We start from the raw sequence: 15,730 nt of genomic DNA on the forward strand, positions 1-15,730 counted from the left end.
GGGCAAGACAGGGAGCTTAAGCAGCTCAACTATAAAAATGTAAGTTAAACCACCCATGACTATTACGTATCCTGTTGTAACGAAGAAGGATCTTTATGCCCTTTGATTGTTCTAAGGGGCATGTGAGAGCTGAGTCGGAGAGAGTGGGGAACATAAATCTGAGTTGTCTGTCTCAAGAAATGCGCCAGCAATCCAAAATGAAGTCCTGGACCACCTTTTGCTACTATTCCTTAGAAAAGTGGTGTCTGATATACTGCCCAAGAAGCTCAACTGTTTCAGAAAAGGAGAGTCTTGACTTTAGCTGGTGTTTCTGATGTGGCTTTGAGATGAAATTGTAAAGTAAGCAGTCTTGATAGTTGGCTGTGTGCAGTAGTGTGGCCAGGACCTTATCTTTTTTAATCTGGGGAACAATGCCAGCCAGGACAGGAAACTGGAGTAAAGAGTCAATGGTGGCAAATAGGTATATAGAATTGTGGATGCAGGGATCAAGGAGTATAGGACTACTGCTGGTTGACCAGAAAGATGGCAGAAGTAAAGAGGAGAAAACTAATTTGTAGTGGAGGAAGTCATCCGGATTTATTATTAAAATGTTCCACAGAAAAAAATCCTTCTTGTTGTATAAATTACCTTATAACATGCCAAGGTGGGGGTGTGTGTGTGTGAGAGAGAGAGAGATGTACATACACAAATGAAAGTAGATACAATAGGTGAGTGGTTTTTATACAAACTGAATTTACTAGTAGTTTTAGCTCTTGACTTTATCTTCAGATTTTATGGCCCATAAGGCTGGTCAATAGGTCTCACTTGGATCTGTGTTGGGAGCATGTCGTTCCAATATTACTGTTTCACTCTAAAAGTGAGGAGTTATTTAATGAAGTTGTCTAAATCTAGTCTTTAAACAGTGCTCATCACTTTGGCATTGGAATGCCTTCCAAAATTATAACATACAGTCTCATATAATTCTTTTCCCTTCACGCATCATGGACTGGACTTTTTTTTTTTTCCTCATTGGAATTTTTTCTAGTTATTCCACATTTACACAGCATTACTAAGAGTAAATGTACCCTGTTGTCTCCTTTTACGAAGACTGTAATACAAACACATTTGACTAATGAAGTACTATGACTTGGGTGGTAAAGGGATAAAATGAGATGTGGTTGTCTAGAGAAGGTCATCTTGTCCCTCACTTCCCAAAAACTGCATAGTTTTATCTTCAGATAGCCTGCTTTTTTTCCATTTCAGCAGTACACAATACCTTCCTCAACCAATCATTCACACCTGGGACAATTGTGCTAATTTTTGAATAACAACTCATAAAGCAAAGAGCGAAGTGTTTTGTTCACAGCTTTTCCACCTAGGGATTGGAGATCCATTTTATGTTCACTGTACCAGTGTATCTGAAAAGTGCTCCTGTTGCCTTTATCTGCAAGTCGTCTTTAACTGAAAACAGATGAAGCAAAGGGAAACTGCTGTTTGTGTTGGTGCCAGTTAATCATGCTAGCCCAGCAGCATTTACATTCACACCACTGTAAGAAACACATAGTTAATTGGTGAATTGGAGATATTTTACAGCTGAGGAAGGTTAGCATTGCTGAAAGACTTAACTCTTACTAATGGAAACTCGTCACTGATTCCGTATGTTTTGTAACTGGTTTGCACCCAGCACAATATTTACCAGTTTATTTTGTTTGATTTCTGGCTAGGTATCTAGATATCATAGGTAAGTTCCCCTAAGTTGCAAAATAGGTTAGTGTAAAAAAAGTGCTGTATGTTTTCATTGTAAACACTGCAACCAATGGATTTACTGTACATAAAAGCACAGTCAGGTGCACAGTGTTCTTAGTCTTAGAATTTTGTGCAAAATAAAATAGAAATAATTGGAAAATGATGCAATAAATGTGGAGTAAATAGTTAATAATTTATTCTGTTTTGTAGGGGCCACCTACAGATGCTCCTGCGGTGGATACAGCAGAACAGGTTTATATCTCTTCCCTTGCACTGCTGAAAGTAAGTATTCTACAGTCTTTACTGAAAATAGCACTTAAGATATAAAGCATTATCTTTGTCTAGTATTCCATAAAGTGTAAAAAGTTTATAGACTTGTAGTGTGGACAACTTGGTTTTTGACTGGATTATTTGTTTAAATGTAGTTATAGAATCTTACTGTAAATGTTCCAGTTATTTTCTTGCCACCAATCTTTATTGCTTGTATTATTCTTAGCACTATTCCAAAGCTTTACATTTTCAAAACACGCAACATGCTGTTAACTAATGAGTAAAATAAAAATAAGAACAGTGGCATTTTGGTAGAGGCAGAACTATCCCAAATCAAACCCTGAATCTCTTGTAAATAATACCATAGTATGTCATTGTAACTTTTGGTCTCCCTTCTAGATGTTGAAACATGGTCGTGCTGGTGTTCCTATGGAAGTTATGGGTCTGATGCTTGGAGAATTTGTTGATGATTATACCGTCAGAGTGATTGATGTGTTTGCTATGCCACAATCAGGAACAGTGAGTACTTTTCAGTAGGAACTAGAGTAAATGTTTTCTCTCACATTAAATAATTGTACATCATGTTATGTTTTTCCTTCCCCTCATCCCAACACACATAAGGTATGAAAAACTACTAATGATATCGGTGTCTGGATTATGCCCATATTAAATGTCTAAAGTCTGTTAAGAAAATGTTTAAGTTGAACTTGGTTAGGGGTTTAAGTCAAACCTATGGCTCCCACTAAGTCCTTAACTAAGGCCTTTATGCTGTCCATAGCTATAGTACCCCAGTGTTTAAAGTTTGTAAACTGGTGACTTCAAGACCTGTATATCCAGTTGCAGTACTGATGGAGGTATTAAGGCCACATTGCAAACTCTGGAAAGTAAGAGTTTGATGGAAATGATGCCATGCCCTTAACTGTAGTGGCACTGCTGAAACTGTGAATTTGAATCACTTCTCTGGGGCAGAATTTGTACTCTAGTGGCACGACTGTTAGATGATATTTCCTTTGTGTGGAAAGGTGATTGGTTTTACTTGAGGTTAAGAAATTGAATTTTATTAAAAGAGGGCAATGAACTGGGAGCTGGAATTGAAATTTATAGTGGCACTGTGTGTAGGTTGAATGAAATATTGGTCTTAATTAAAGAGGCAGTTTCCTTAATTGCCATCAAGATTACATATAATTGAAATATTAAAGAATTCTTTCTGAGTTTATTTTATGCATTGGCTAGCATGTTCTACATAGTCAGTTCACTGCCTTTGTTGATGGTGTATGCCCTTTGCCAGGCTCTGCAAGAGGGTATTTACCCTTACCAGTGGCAACGGACCTGAAACTGGGCTGGCAGTAAGCAGCAGGAAGCAGTGTGCACAAACTAGAAATGGAGAGAACAGATGAATTGGTTTTTTTGCATGGTTGGTGGTAGTGCTCACCCAAAATACCCTACTAAACAGAAAACTCAACATTTTTTTTTTTTTTCAAGGAACTACAGGAATAGATTTGTTATATTTAAATAATGCTCTGCTAGAACTTTGATTTATTTAAAAATTACATAATTTCCAAAAAATCCGAGTAGACAAACTTGAATAAAACTGAGAAGAGTAATGTCTCATCATTAGTGAAGCTATTAGATCATTTTATGTCAGAGCAGTAAGAGTTTGTTTGTTTGTTTCTGTTTGCATGCATGTTTATCTTTTAAATTACTTTATATGTAAATACACTAATGCTGTCTCTCTTCCAAAATCAGGGTGTCAGTGTAGAGGCAGTTGATCCTGTATTTCAAGCCAAAATGTTGGATATGCTGAAACAGACAGGAAGGTAACTGTTTCAAAGCAACATCTGAAAGTTTAAGTGGCGTACTGTGTGGGTTAGGCTTCACATTCCATATACTACATGCAAGACCTGTGATCTGTGGGGTGTTTGTTAATGTTAAACAGTAATAATTGACCTAATATTATGATGAATATCGCATCTTATACAACCCACTTCTCCCCATGGTTTTCAGGAGATACACTTCAGATCCAGATGAGTGTCATAAACTTCCTTCTCTTATTATCATAATAGTAAGCCTCGGTTTGAATGCCCCTCTAGTTAGTATATGGAGTTGCTAGAAAATAACTCAGTTTAAAGGAACTAATGTTTGTACTTTATAAATAGGAAAGCATTATTACTTTGGGTATTTTAGCTTTATTTACAGGCGTACAGTTACATTTAGTATATAAAAGAAAGGGGGAAAAAACATTTTGATAAAAAGCATCTTCGTGTTTAAACAAATTTTTATTTTACTCTAACTCTCAACAGTTGTCATCTGCTTCCTCAAATTCTTTTACTGTGGAAAAAACTTCAAAATTAATGTTAGCAAAAGGCTCAGCAGCTGAGCAGAACAGTGCAAATTGCTTTTTGACTGAGTTTCTAGTTCTACTGCTGGTTTAATTGATATTAATCCTTTCCCGCCGTTTGTTCCTGCCGTCCATGTCTGAAATGGACTTTCTGCCGTGAAAATTCAACTCCTGACTCCAAGGAGTTAAAGAATAGATATTTACTTGAGCTGAAAGGGTAAAAACTGGTTCAGGGAAGGTGTGGTAACAGGGTGAAAAACTGAAAGCTTGATCTACCACTGCTAATGTGCATCCCTTAATGATAACACTCCTTTGTCGCACTTATTCATTTCCATGTTTTCACCATACGATGGTGAGTAATTTAAATGTTTCTAATGGTGCTTTTTTCACACCTGTGTGTCTTTTCTCATCCTAATTGATACCCTGTTACTTCAATGTTTCTTTTCATATCATAGGTTTTTATTGCTAGGAATTTCTAAATGCCCTCTTCGTTTCAGGCCTGAGATGGTTGTTGGTTGGTATCATAGTCATCCTGGCTTTGGCTGTTGGCTGTCTGGTGTGGATATCAATACTCAGCAGAGCTTTGAAGCTCTATCGGAAAGAGCTGTAGCTGTGGTGGTGGATCCTATCCAGAGCGTAAAAGGAAAGGTACAGTAGGTTTTTTAAAATTTTTTTAATTTACTTAACTAAGATTTAAAATAAAAACGCTATAAAATGCATATTAGTTCTTGAATGTTGGACCCACATTTCAAAAAATCTCAATGACTCATTTAAATATTCTGTCTGGTTATAAATGAATCAAAAAACTCTACTGAAAGTGTACCATTTTCATTTGTTCCAACACTTGCATCAAAAGTCCCTGAGCAAGCCTGTAGCCGTAAGCCATATTATATATTTGGAATAATCAGTTCTAACCAAGTCATCTGTTTGCTATTCAAGAACCATTCAACACTTCTACCATTTGAGCCTTTTTCTGAATAAACAGATAATCCCGGTCTATAGTGTTTTAAAATTTGAGATATTAAATTTTGGACAGATAGTTAAAGCTTACTAATCGCAAATTGGGAAGGGTTCAGCCCCTAACATGAGCAGAAATAGTGCTTTATTTTATAAGCATTGCACATGACAGTTTCTGGTGGTATCTGCATTCCAAATGTTTTAGACAATAAAAACTTCCCTAAAGACTTGGTCTCAGCCATTTAGATATTTGAGTAAAAATGCAGATGAATGATTAAGTATGTTAAATGATTATGAAAAGATTAACTTGCAAAGTACATTGGGTTATAGTTGTCCTTTGTTGAAATCTCTTTTGTTCTTGTTTAGTTCTTTTTTTATTTCTTTCTAGCCCCATATGCCATTTTCCTATTTCCTGCCTCATGACAGCAGGGAGCAGCTCTATTATCACCTTCACAGAGCTGTCTGCAAATGTGAGAGGCAATTCGATTTTGCTCAACCACAGGGAGAGTGGATTAGAAAAACTACAGAACGTACAGAAATTGGCTAGGTGGTTACTGCTTTAAAATACTGCTGAGATGTTTTGTTTGAGCATGCACTTCCATTGTACTGTAGACCAATTATTTAAAATAAATCCTAATATAGATGTATGACATTAATATAATTTTATAAATAGTTTGAAAATATTTGTTTTCTGTATATGAAATACAGTAGTTATATAGCAAGATTATATTAAAGCTACCCACCAGCTCATCTAAATATTACCATTACCTCAGAGTGCTCATCTGTTATAAAATTATATGTGAACTCTTTGACATCAGATCATTATGACTGAGCAAAACTGGGGTCCATTCTAAATTTGGGGTCTATTCTTAGTTTTTTTCAAAGCGAAAAGCTTGCCTATATAAGTATTCATCAAACCAAAATATAAGTGATTTAAAAACAAATAAGCTTCTGGAGCTCTAGAAAATACTAAAAAGAAATTAAATTGACCCAAATGTCTTAAATTCCTGATTACATAACTGATATGTTGGAGGGAAAAGTGAAATATTTTGATAAAATATGTACAAGATTTCCTTAGTCATCAGTATGTATTTTCTCTTTGTTTCTTCCTGTGTTATAAAAATCAGGACAGGTTGCTTTATATTGTATCAAAGTCAAATAACATGTATTCTATTGCTGCATTTTTAAATTAGATCAGAGTTAATATTAAATTAATTGCTAAATATGTTATCTTCACAGTAAATAACACTGCTGTTCTACAGCACTTATTAAGACCAAGTGTATTATCTACTCTTTGCTGTAACTGTGAATGTCATCTTTGGGGGAGAAACTAGACTTTGACTTTTTCTGTTATCTTTTTATTTTTCCTAATCTTGAATATGAGGTAGTGCAGGTGTAGTCTGGTATTTTTTGTAAATATAAAAATAGTTCACAACTTTTCTTATGACGTTGTCCGACTATGCTAGAAGGGAGGATAGGAGACACTGGATGTGGTTTATTATGCAACTTTATTCCTAAATGTCAAGAAGTATCTGGCAGGTAAAAGTGTACAGTGTCAGTATTTCCATAATAATTTACATATACCTTGTGGTGTGCGAGCTGCTGGAGCTCTTGAAAATACTAAAAGCGCTCTCCCTTAACCCATTCTGGTTGCCAGCCAACCAGCTACTGGGACTTCACTCCCCCTTTGAATAAGGATGGAGAGGGCTGGGTCCCTGCCATACCAGTTATAGATGCATGAACCCTCCACCCCCAAATTCCTCTCCTTTGTAGAATAACTCCTTTAAATCCTTCACCAATCTATTTTATCTGATCGCTGCATTTTTTCCCTACGGAGTACCTGCACTGGACATCTGCCCCACACTTACGTAATGAGTTGCGACATCATAGCCTAATCCCTGTTTCATGTTCACACCAGCTAAACTGCCAATCTGTTGAGGGAAAAATTCCTCCCCAGATCTTTGAGAAAGGAGCGTGACTAGTGTTATGCCCACAGTGAATCATGACGAAACCTGGTATTTAACTACTTTCATGGGTGGGAGTGTGGGTGCTACTATCCCTGATCCAGGTAAAAGAGGGCTTTTCCTGCACGGGCATGGACCTAAATAGTCTGTTCTCTTCTGGTCCCCTGTGTGGGGCATGGGTCCGTGTCCCCATGCTGATCTGGTTTGAAGCTCCTGCAGCAAATCACTCTTCAGATATTTCGCCTCTAAAGGGGAGACACCTTTTCCTACAAGCCAGACAACAATTCCCACTGCACAACATGCAGTGAGGTCATTGTTACCAACTCTTGTGATTTATATTGCAAGTCTTGCAATATTGTTTATCTTAAAGCTCCATCTCCTGAAGTCAAATGATTAAATAAGTCTCAGCCTTCATTTAAAAAAAAAAAAATGGTTCTATTCCTCATGGTTGTGGCAAAAAGCTTGAAAACATGACCAGAGTGTGCTTTAAAGGAGCAAAACCAGAAGGCACATAAAAATAACTCTTCACATTATTATTTTAAACCAGTTGCATAATTTTGCGGGGGGCACCTATCTCATGATTTTTTAAACAGTTGAAGTTTGCAGTGCTGCTCATATTAAAAGATATTTGGCCTATGGAAATCAACTGAACCCACCATTTTGCTGTGATCATACTGTGATCACAGATCATTCCTCCTCATACCCTTGACCAACACAGCTACCCAGCAGAAGTTTTTAATGTAGACATGGCTTAAATTGAAATTTAACTTTTAGGGTGTGTTTTAAAGGTGCTGTTTGAAAACATAGAATAATAGAAATATAGGGCTTGGACCCTCAGAGGTCATCTAATCAATCTCCCCATGCTGAGGCAGGATTAAGTATATCCAGACCATCCCAGACATGTGTTTGTCTAACTAGTTCTTAAAAATCTTCCCGTAACAGGGATTCTGCAACCTCCTTAGGCAACATGCTCCAGTGCTTTAAATATCCCTGTATTTAGACCGTTTCCCCCTAATATTTAACCTAATCTCCTTTGCTCTAAACTAAGACGATTACTTCTTGTCCTACCTTTGGACATGGAAAACCATTGATCACTTTGTTTTCTTTACAACAACATTTTACGTATTTGAAGCCTCAGCCTTCTCTTCCTTAGATTAACCGTGGCCAATTCTTACAACTTTTCCTTATGGGTCACATTTTTTTAAACTTCCTATAATTTTTGTTGCTATCCTCTTGATTCTCCAACTTATTCATATCTTTCATAAAGTGCGGTGGGATTTTCATTACTTTAAATCTATATCATTAAATGTTTATCACAACTTTTCCCCATAACTGTGTACCAGCAATTCTAATGTATTGTCTAATGGTATCCTGTCTATAAAATAATAATTCCCAGCAGGTTTATCATAACATAAAGCACAAGAGTGAAGCTTGAGTTAGCTGGTTAAGGTTGGCTGATTACTGTTACCAGAGTTTGGAAAGTATTACATTAATTTCTGGGGTTGAATTCATTTGAAAATAAATTCATTTTAGTCCACATAGGCACCAGAATAGGATGTGGGAGAAGTGACCTCATGCAGGTTTATTCCTAATTGTTGCCGCTGATCTGCTTATGTGATTGTATACCTGTCATTTAACCTCTCTTTGCCCCAGTTTCCCAATCTGTAAAATGAGGTAACAGGGATTAACCACCTTTGTAGAACATTCTGTAATACATGCATTAAAAGCTCTGTAGAATTGCTAAATATTGACATTTTTGTTTCAATTTCTAACATTTTTAAGTCTCTCCGGAGCTCACTATGTGTTTGCCAAAAATTGTCAGATTTTTTTTTTAAAAACTACAAAATCAGCAGCTGTTCCTCATCCCTAAACCAAAAAATAACTACAATAAATCCAACATAATCAATTCCTCTTTTCCCCCCCACCCCAAACATCAGTCTTTATCAGGTCACTCCTTCCCCCAAAGTCTGGTAGATAGGTAGTCCTTGCAGTGTATTTTTAAATTGCAACCTAAAAGCCATGGCACCACTGAAAACAGTTCTGGTGAGTTTTTTCCAAAGGCACTTTACTGGTTTTCTGTGATTGATACTTTAAGACATTATTCCAGGGTATTTTACCAAGTATTTCTGTTATTAGGTGTATATTTGATGTGAGAAATCTGTTTCTCAAATCAAAATACGGTTTTTTGTATTATTCATATATTAAACAGGGGTACATATAAAAATCTCTCTGAAAACAGTGGTTTAAATGTCCATTGCATTGTAGTAGTCCTTGTAGTAACGACACTGTCAAAATGACTGACTGACAGAAAATACCTATAATTTGTAACAGAAGAGCAATCTGCATTTTCAGAAGGGATCAACTTTTCTTTGAGAGGAAACTTCTTTTGTAAATAAACTGCATGTATTATACAAAACTATTAGGCATCTTGTCAGGTAAACCAAATATTATAAAGTATCTTGTGCTTCTGTCATTTACCTGAGATAATTCATGAGAGCTTGAAAGATACTGCAATTTTGTTGTTTATTGCTCATTAAAGAGAGCCCGGGGGGAAAAAAAACTGGTTTTTGGATTGATACAAAAATAGAATGTTTTAGATGCCTCAGAAGTTGTGCCCAGGATGTTGGGTAGCTTGCCATTTTCAAAAAGCTCTTCATCCAACCAGTTTGTTTCTAATGAACTCTAAATTGCATAGTCCTTTCATGTTTTTTGGATTCTTTTCATAGAAAAGGGATAATCTATACAAATTAGCTATGAAACAGGCCAGATACATATTCTTTTCAAAGTAGAGTTAAGAGATGCACTATTGTTATTTTACAGTAGCACCTAGAAGTTTCAACCAGGACCCCATTATGCTAGGTTCTGAAAAAAGGCATGGTCCCTACCCTGAATATCCTTCAATCTCAATACATAAAGGTTGGGAGAAAGAAAACATTCTCATTTGCCAGATGAGAAACTGAGGCACAGAATGTAAGTGACTTGCCAGTGGAGGTCTGTGGCAGAGATGGAAATTGAACCCGGATATCCTGAGTCTTAATGCAGAGCGTTAACCACAAGATCATCATAAGCATAATATTTCCCTCTGTTATTGGTTTGCTTATTCAGGTTTCAGTTTAGAATGATAAAGCATACTGTAGCTATCATAGAAAACATTGGATTAAACTGTGTCCCTTAGAGTTTTGTTGGCTTGCTTTATCCTGCATAAATGAGATTTAATCTTTTCAAGAATGGTCATGGTTAGTTTGAACTAAATGAAATAAAACACTACACAGAAACTAATGGTATGTCATCTCTTTAACCACAACTTCATCTGCGTGTGTGCCAAATGACCTCCCTTTCTTAATGGAGATCTCTCCTAAAAAACAAATTTCTTGCATCAAGTCCTAGAACTCTGATTCTGCCATATATATATATTTCTAGATCTTGATTTGAACCTGTCTGTTATGTATCTGAACTATATTATTTTGCCTCTTTCTGACTTAGATGTTAAGATCTTTGGTGCACAGGACTGTCTTCCTTTGTTTCGTTCTCAGCACTGAACAGTGCACATTGAATAGCATAACTTTATTTTGCTATTTTCAAACTTCATATTTTAAGACTAGACTTCCTTAACACATACTTTCCCAAACAAGAAGAAAGAAAGCTGGACTGCTCTCCAAGACAGTCCTTTCTGCTGCAAATCAACAGCTCAGTGTCTAAATCTTCCATAGCCATATAGAGCAGGGGTGGCCAACCTGAGCCTGAGAACTAGCCAGAATTTACCAATGTACATCGCCAAAGAGTCACAATAATATGTCAGCAGCCCCACATCCGCTCCCCAGCCTGCAGCGCCTTCCGACAGCCCCCACCAATCAGCACCTACTCCTCCCACCCCCCACCCCCACCCACTGCAATCAGATGAGGGCATGCAAGGCTCAGGGGAAGGGGCGGAGTGGGGACAGGGCTTGGGGCAGAGCCAGGGGGTTGACAAGTGAGCACCCCCCAGCACATTGGAAAGTTGGCATCTATAGTTCCAGCCCCGAAATCAGTGCCTAAGTAAGGAGCCACATATTAACCTCTGAAGAGTGGCATGCAGCTCCGGAGCCACAGGTTGGCCACCCCGATAAAAAGTCTTAATAACTTGGGAAAATTATCCAGTGCTCTAATGGAGTCAAATGATTATCAATTATGCCTTACATAAAATAAGGGCATTGAAGACCGTTCCAACATAGTTTCCTTCAACTGAATTTAAAGGCTCAGTTTTTGTTAGTTTCCTGAAAGGCTGCATCCTTTTAGCCATAGCTGTCTGTCTTAGGGTTTTCAATGGGCTCCTCACTATTTTATGTAAGGATTAGCATTTCCTATGTATATTCAGTGTCTTTCCCTTTTGTTTGTTTGTTTGGAGTGTCCACACAGCAATGGAAGAGAGAATATTTTTAAGAAGTCAGAATAATATGACTGTAAAATTAGAATTGGTGGAGGGACAGGTATAGTACCTGAAACTGGAAATTGAGATTGGCCCTTTAAAATCACCTCTTGGAGTTTTTTGGTGTTGTGTTTTTTATTTTGGTTTTTGGTAAGTAGTCTGGAGTCATCTGATAAGTTTTTGGTAGTCTATATGTGTGCATTTAGAGAAGAATAAGAATACATCCATGTTATGTTCTCGGTCCCCTTATGGGCCATTAAAAATATAATTTGGAAGTATTAATCTAGCAGTCTGTTGTTGTTTTTTTTCCCCTCTGCCCATGGCCCTCCAAAGTTTAAAAAAGTAACCAGCCAAGTAAAATCAAGACCCAAACACATAAACACTAGCAACTTGGCTGTAATACTAATTCTGTGGCTATTTGTTGTGAATTATTTTGCTGATACCACTTCCACAGTAAATTACTCTTCTGTTGCTTTGTAAAAATACATGCTATTGATTGTTTTTGTGACAAGACTACTTTTTCCTGATGCAATATTCATTATTAACGTTTGACTTACTAACATTGCTGTTTAGAAATTTTAATTTATACCACTCAAGTATTAAGGACTCCTTATAATGTATAACTTTGGTAGAAACTATTACAAGTAGTAGCGCAGGGATTATGCCTTTCAATATGTTTGTACGGTGCCTAACACATTTTGGGCACGATAGGCGTATAAATATTGTTGACCTTTCCACTGAAGTGTTATGCATTGTCAATGATCATGTATTAGTTCTGTTGATATTGTATTGTCAGACCCATTATATCTTCAGTAAAAATTACTTTAAAATGCCACATTCAGTGGGCCTAATCCATTTTTTTAAGCATCACCACACAGACTGAAAAGGAGGTGCCTAGGTGCAAGGTTATTGACCTAATAGTCCCTTTTGAAAAGAAAAGAATCTGCAGGGATCTTGAGTATTTTTGGTCTTGTATGTATTATAGCTGCAGAGATTGAAGAGAGAAAAATTGAATGGTTGAGAAATAAACCAACCAAAGAAAAAGCTTGGTATTTCTTGAGTTACCTTTGCATTGCTTATTAGGTGATCTTTACTATTTTAAATCCTGTAGTAAATAATCACAAGAATGAACAGAGCACAAGATTTTGGCTGCTCTGTAATTGTGATTTTTTTTTTTTCTTTTTAGATCCATAAATGGCCAGATTGTGAGAACTTGAAACTAAAGTCATTTATTTACACCTGGTACCGGCTTCCCCAACAGTGTCACACCAATGTACTTCAACTCTGATCTAGAGTGATGTCCCTGGAGGTCAGAGTAGTTCAGTCTGCATGCCTGATCAATCATTGACCAAGCCCAGTGAAATTGTCAGCAAGAATGTCAGTTGTGATAGTGTTTTGTGATGTGGATATCCGTCCACTATGAGTTAGAATGGGATCACCAGTTTATTTTACAAATAGCCAAATAACCAACAAAGATCTGTCAAATGGTAGCAACTCAATCACTATTGAGTGAAACACGGATTCATTGCAGTGACCTACAGGTGAAAGGCTGAGGCATCCTAATCTGAGCTAAGCAAAATTTCAGCCTTGAACTCTGACTTACAGGGAAATGGGAATTTGTCTTGGTTTTGATTTATAAGAAAAGCAGGAAGCAGATAACTTGAATTATTAGAGAATGACCTTTTTTTAAGCATCACATTTTTGTAATAGTAGATCCTGCATATTTAATTATGATATAGGTACCTGTGTTAATATTTGTACTTCCGTTCAGAATAAAATTTTCAAAATATTAGACAAAGTACAAATTATATTATTGTTCCAACTTCATCACCATTTTTCCTTCCTGTTTCATTGTAAAGCAAGCGAAAATTTTATAACTATACATTCTCAACATTTTTGTTCATGTTAGTGCATCATGTATTTTGCACAAATAACGTCGTTTCTGAATAGAATATTACAAATCCAAAAACTTGCATTTACAGCCTTCATTGTTAATGTGAGTGTCAGTGTTCTGATTTTTTTTTGGATATGCTGTGCTCTCAATCAGGTGATAAATGCTTGCTTAGTAAACTGTTTTTATAGGTTATTTCAGTTCATTCCCTTTCCTGAAACAAAAAAGTTCCAAGTATACTTTTCATTGAAAAGTATTAAATGTTTAAATACCTTTTACCATGGTGAATGTGGAATAGTCCATTTATCTTCATTAAGGCATATAGCTTTAAAACTTGTGGCTTTGCTACTTGAGTTATGGATGCATGCCCTCACTTGTCAAGATAAATGTATTATACCGTAGTTGTCTCCCCCTCCCAATATGGATATTCAAGTTGTGCAGCAGATTTGACCACAGTAAGCAATTCTCCAAGGATGAAGAAAGAAAATGCACATACTCCTAGGAATCTTTTCCAGAGATAAAATTGACATTTTATAAATAATTTCCATGTTGCAAACTTCAAACTCACAATCACAGCAATTCAGCGATATGAATTTGGCATGAGTCAGTTTCAGTTCTTAGTGCTTTTCATTGGAAATGGCATAAAAAGTAAGATTTCTCTGAATTTTTTATGCTGTGGGCTTACAAGGGACAGAAGATGTTCTTCACTTGTGGTTGTCTAACAGTGCATGGCAGCATAAATAACGAAATGGTCATAAACCTTAGCTGCACTTCTAAGGTCACATGTTCAATTTAATTTTTAAAGAATCTAGAAACAAACTAAGCAGTTGATAACAGGTCAGTTGCAGGTGATAAAAGATATTTTAGATGGGACATTACTTCTTTTTCCACACCTGGCATAGCCACATTATATCTTTTGCAGTTTTTTCTTATGCACTGGTAGGTTTGTCCACAAACAATAACAAGATTCTTGAATTTCAGGGTAACAATGCATTTTTAAAGATAGCTTTCATATTGCATAGATTTTTTTTTTCCTGCACAAATATTGATGTCAGGAAAGTTTAAGTTTGAATAACAAGGATAATTTATCTCTGTCTGCAATTTGTCACTGTGTGTGGAATGGCATGTAAAATACAGGTATGCTTTCATAAAATGAGTTTTTAGATTTGCTATTGCAAAACCTTGGAGAATTGAAATATGTCATTCTTTAAAATATTTTATATAGAACTTTTGACTAAAAATTCCACCCCAAAAACCAACCCCCCAAAGCTGTGCTCAAATGGGCCCCACTGCATAAACTAGATTCATTGTCATTAGCAATAGAAAATGTCTTTCTTTAAAAAATATTCAGTTATGTGACTATATAGTACTTTGTAAATTAAAGTCCTTGTATTAAACATCAAACATCTTAATCAATCTAGTTTTTAAAGTTTCTTTTCAAATAAGTGTACAAAAGTAAAGTAAAAAAAGCAACAGATTTTTTTAAACTAACATTATCAAAAATTTGCTCTCATTGGCCAGACACAGGATAGAAGCATGAAAAAAGTGAATAACATATTGGATCATATTAAGCATAGCTATATACATACAGCCAAAAAATTACAGACGACATTGAGTTTGGAGATTATTTGAATTTTGACTATGCAAAATGTATTACTCAAACTGTTGTGGGTCATTGACCGAGCGACATGCTTGCAAAAAAGTATGCCATCTTTATTGTTTTTCAGATTATTATGGTTCTTGTAGCTAAGACAGATGTACAAAAAGATACAGTTTTTATTTTGTATTGGCAGCTTCCAAATATTTAGTATCTATTTCCAAGAGTTGCAATTAGTAAAGCATCCATGGTACTGAAATCCACACATCCCACAAGCTAATTATATTTGCAAGGTCAGATTGAATACATATTTTCAGAAAAATAAAGGGTTATATAAATGTCTCTTCTACTTGGCTGTTATATCACAGTTTGTTGATCTGGAGTATAATGTGTACAATTCACAAATTTGTCTGATAACAGAAAGTGGTGTGTGATTGTGTTTATTTTACTAACCAGTATATTCACAGCAATCACTTCCAAATATCTCTCCAGTAAAGATGTGTTAATTACAAAACAGACAGGGTCTTCTATTATATTAAAGCTACTAACAAGAAGACAGCAGGAATCACACATGTAAATAGCA

General features: G+C 36.1%; 1 protein-coding gene across 1 annotated transcript in view; it reads left to right on the plus strand.

The window, feature by feature from the left end:
* PSMD14 (proteasome 26S subunit, non-ATPase 14) overlaps positions 1 to 15,730 on the plus strand; it is a 58,379-nt gene that overhangs the window by 25,972 nt on the left and 16,677 nt on the right. Inside the window, exons 4-7 of the mRNA XM_048869569.2 lie at positions 1,936 to 2,007; positions 2,395 to 2,514; positions 3,742 to 3,812; positions 4,831 to 4,981. Of these exons, the coding sequence (XP_048725526.1) occupies positions 1,936 to 2,007; positions 2,395 to 2,514; positions 3,742 to 3,812; positions 4,831 to 4,981 (414 nt within the window). The remainder of the gene's footprint in view (positions 1 to 1,935; positions 2,008 to 2,394; positions 2,515 to 3,741; positions 3,813 to 4,830; positions 4,982 to 15,730) is intronic.

Source organism: Caretta caretta, chromosome 11 (genome assembly GCF_965140235.1).
Source record: "Caretta caretta isolate rCarCar2 chromosome 11, rCarCar1.hap1, whole genome shotgun sequence".
In the NCBI taxonomy this organism is placed as follows: domain Eukaryota; kingdom Metazoa; phylum Chordata; order Testudines; family Cheloniidae; genus Caretta; species Caretta caretta.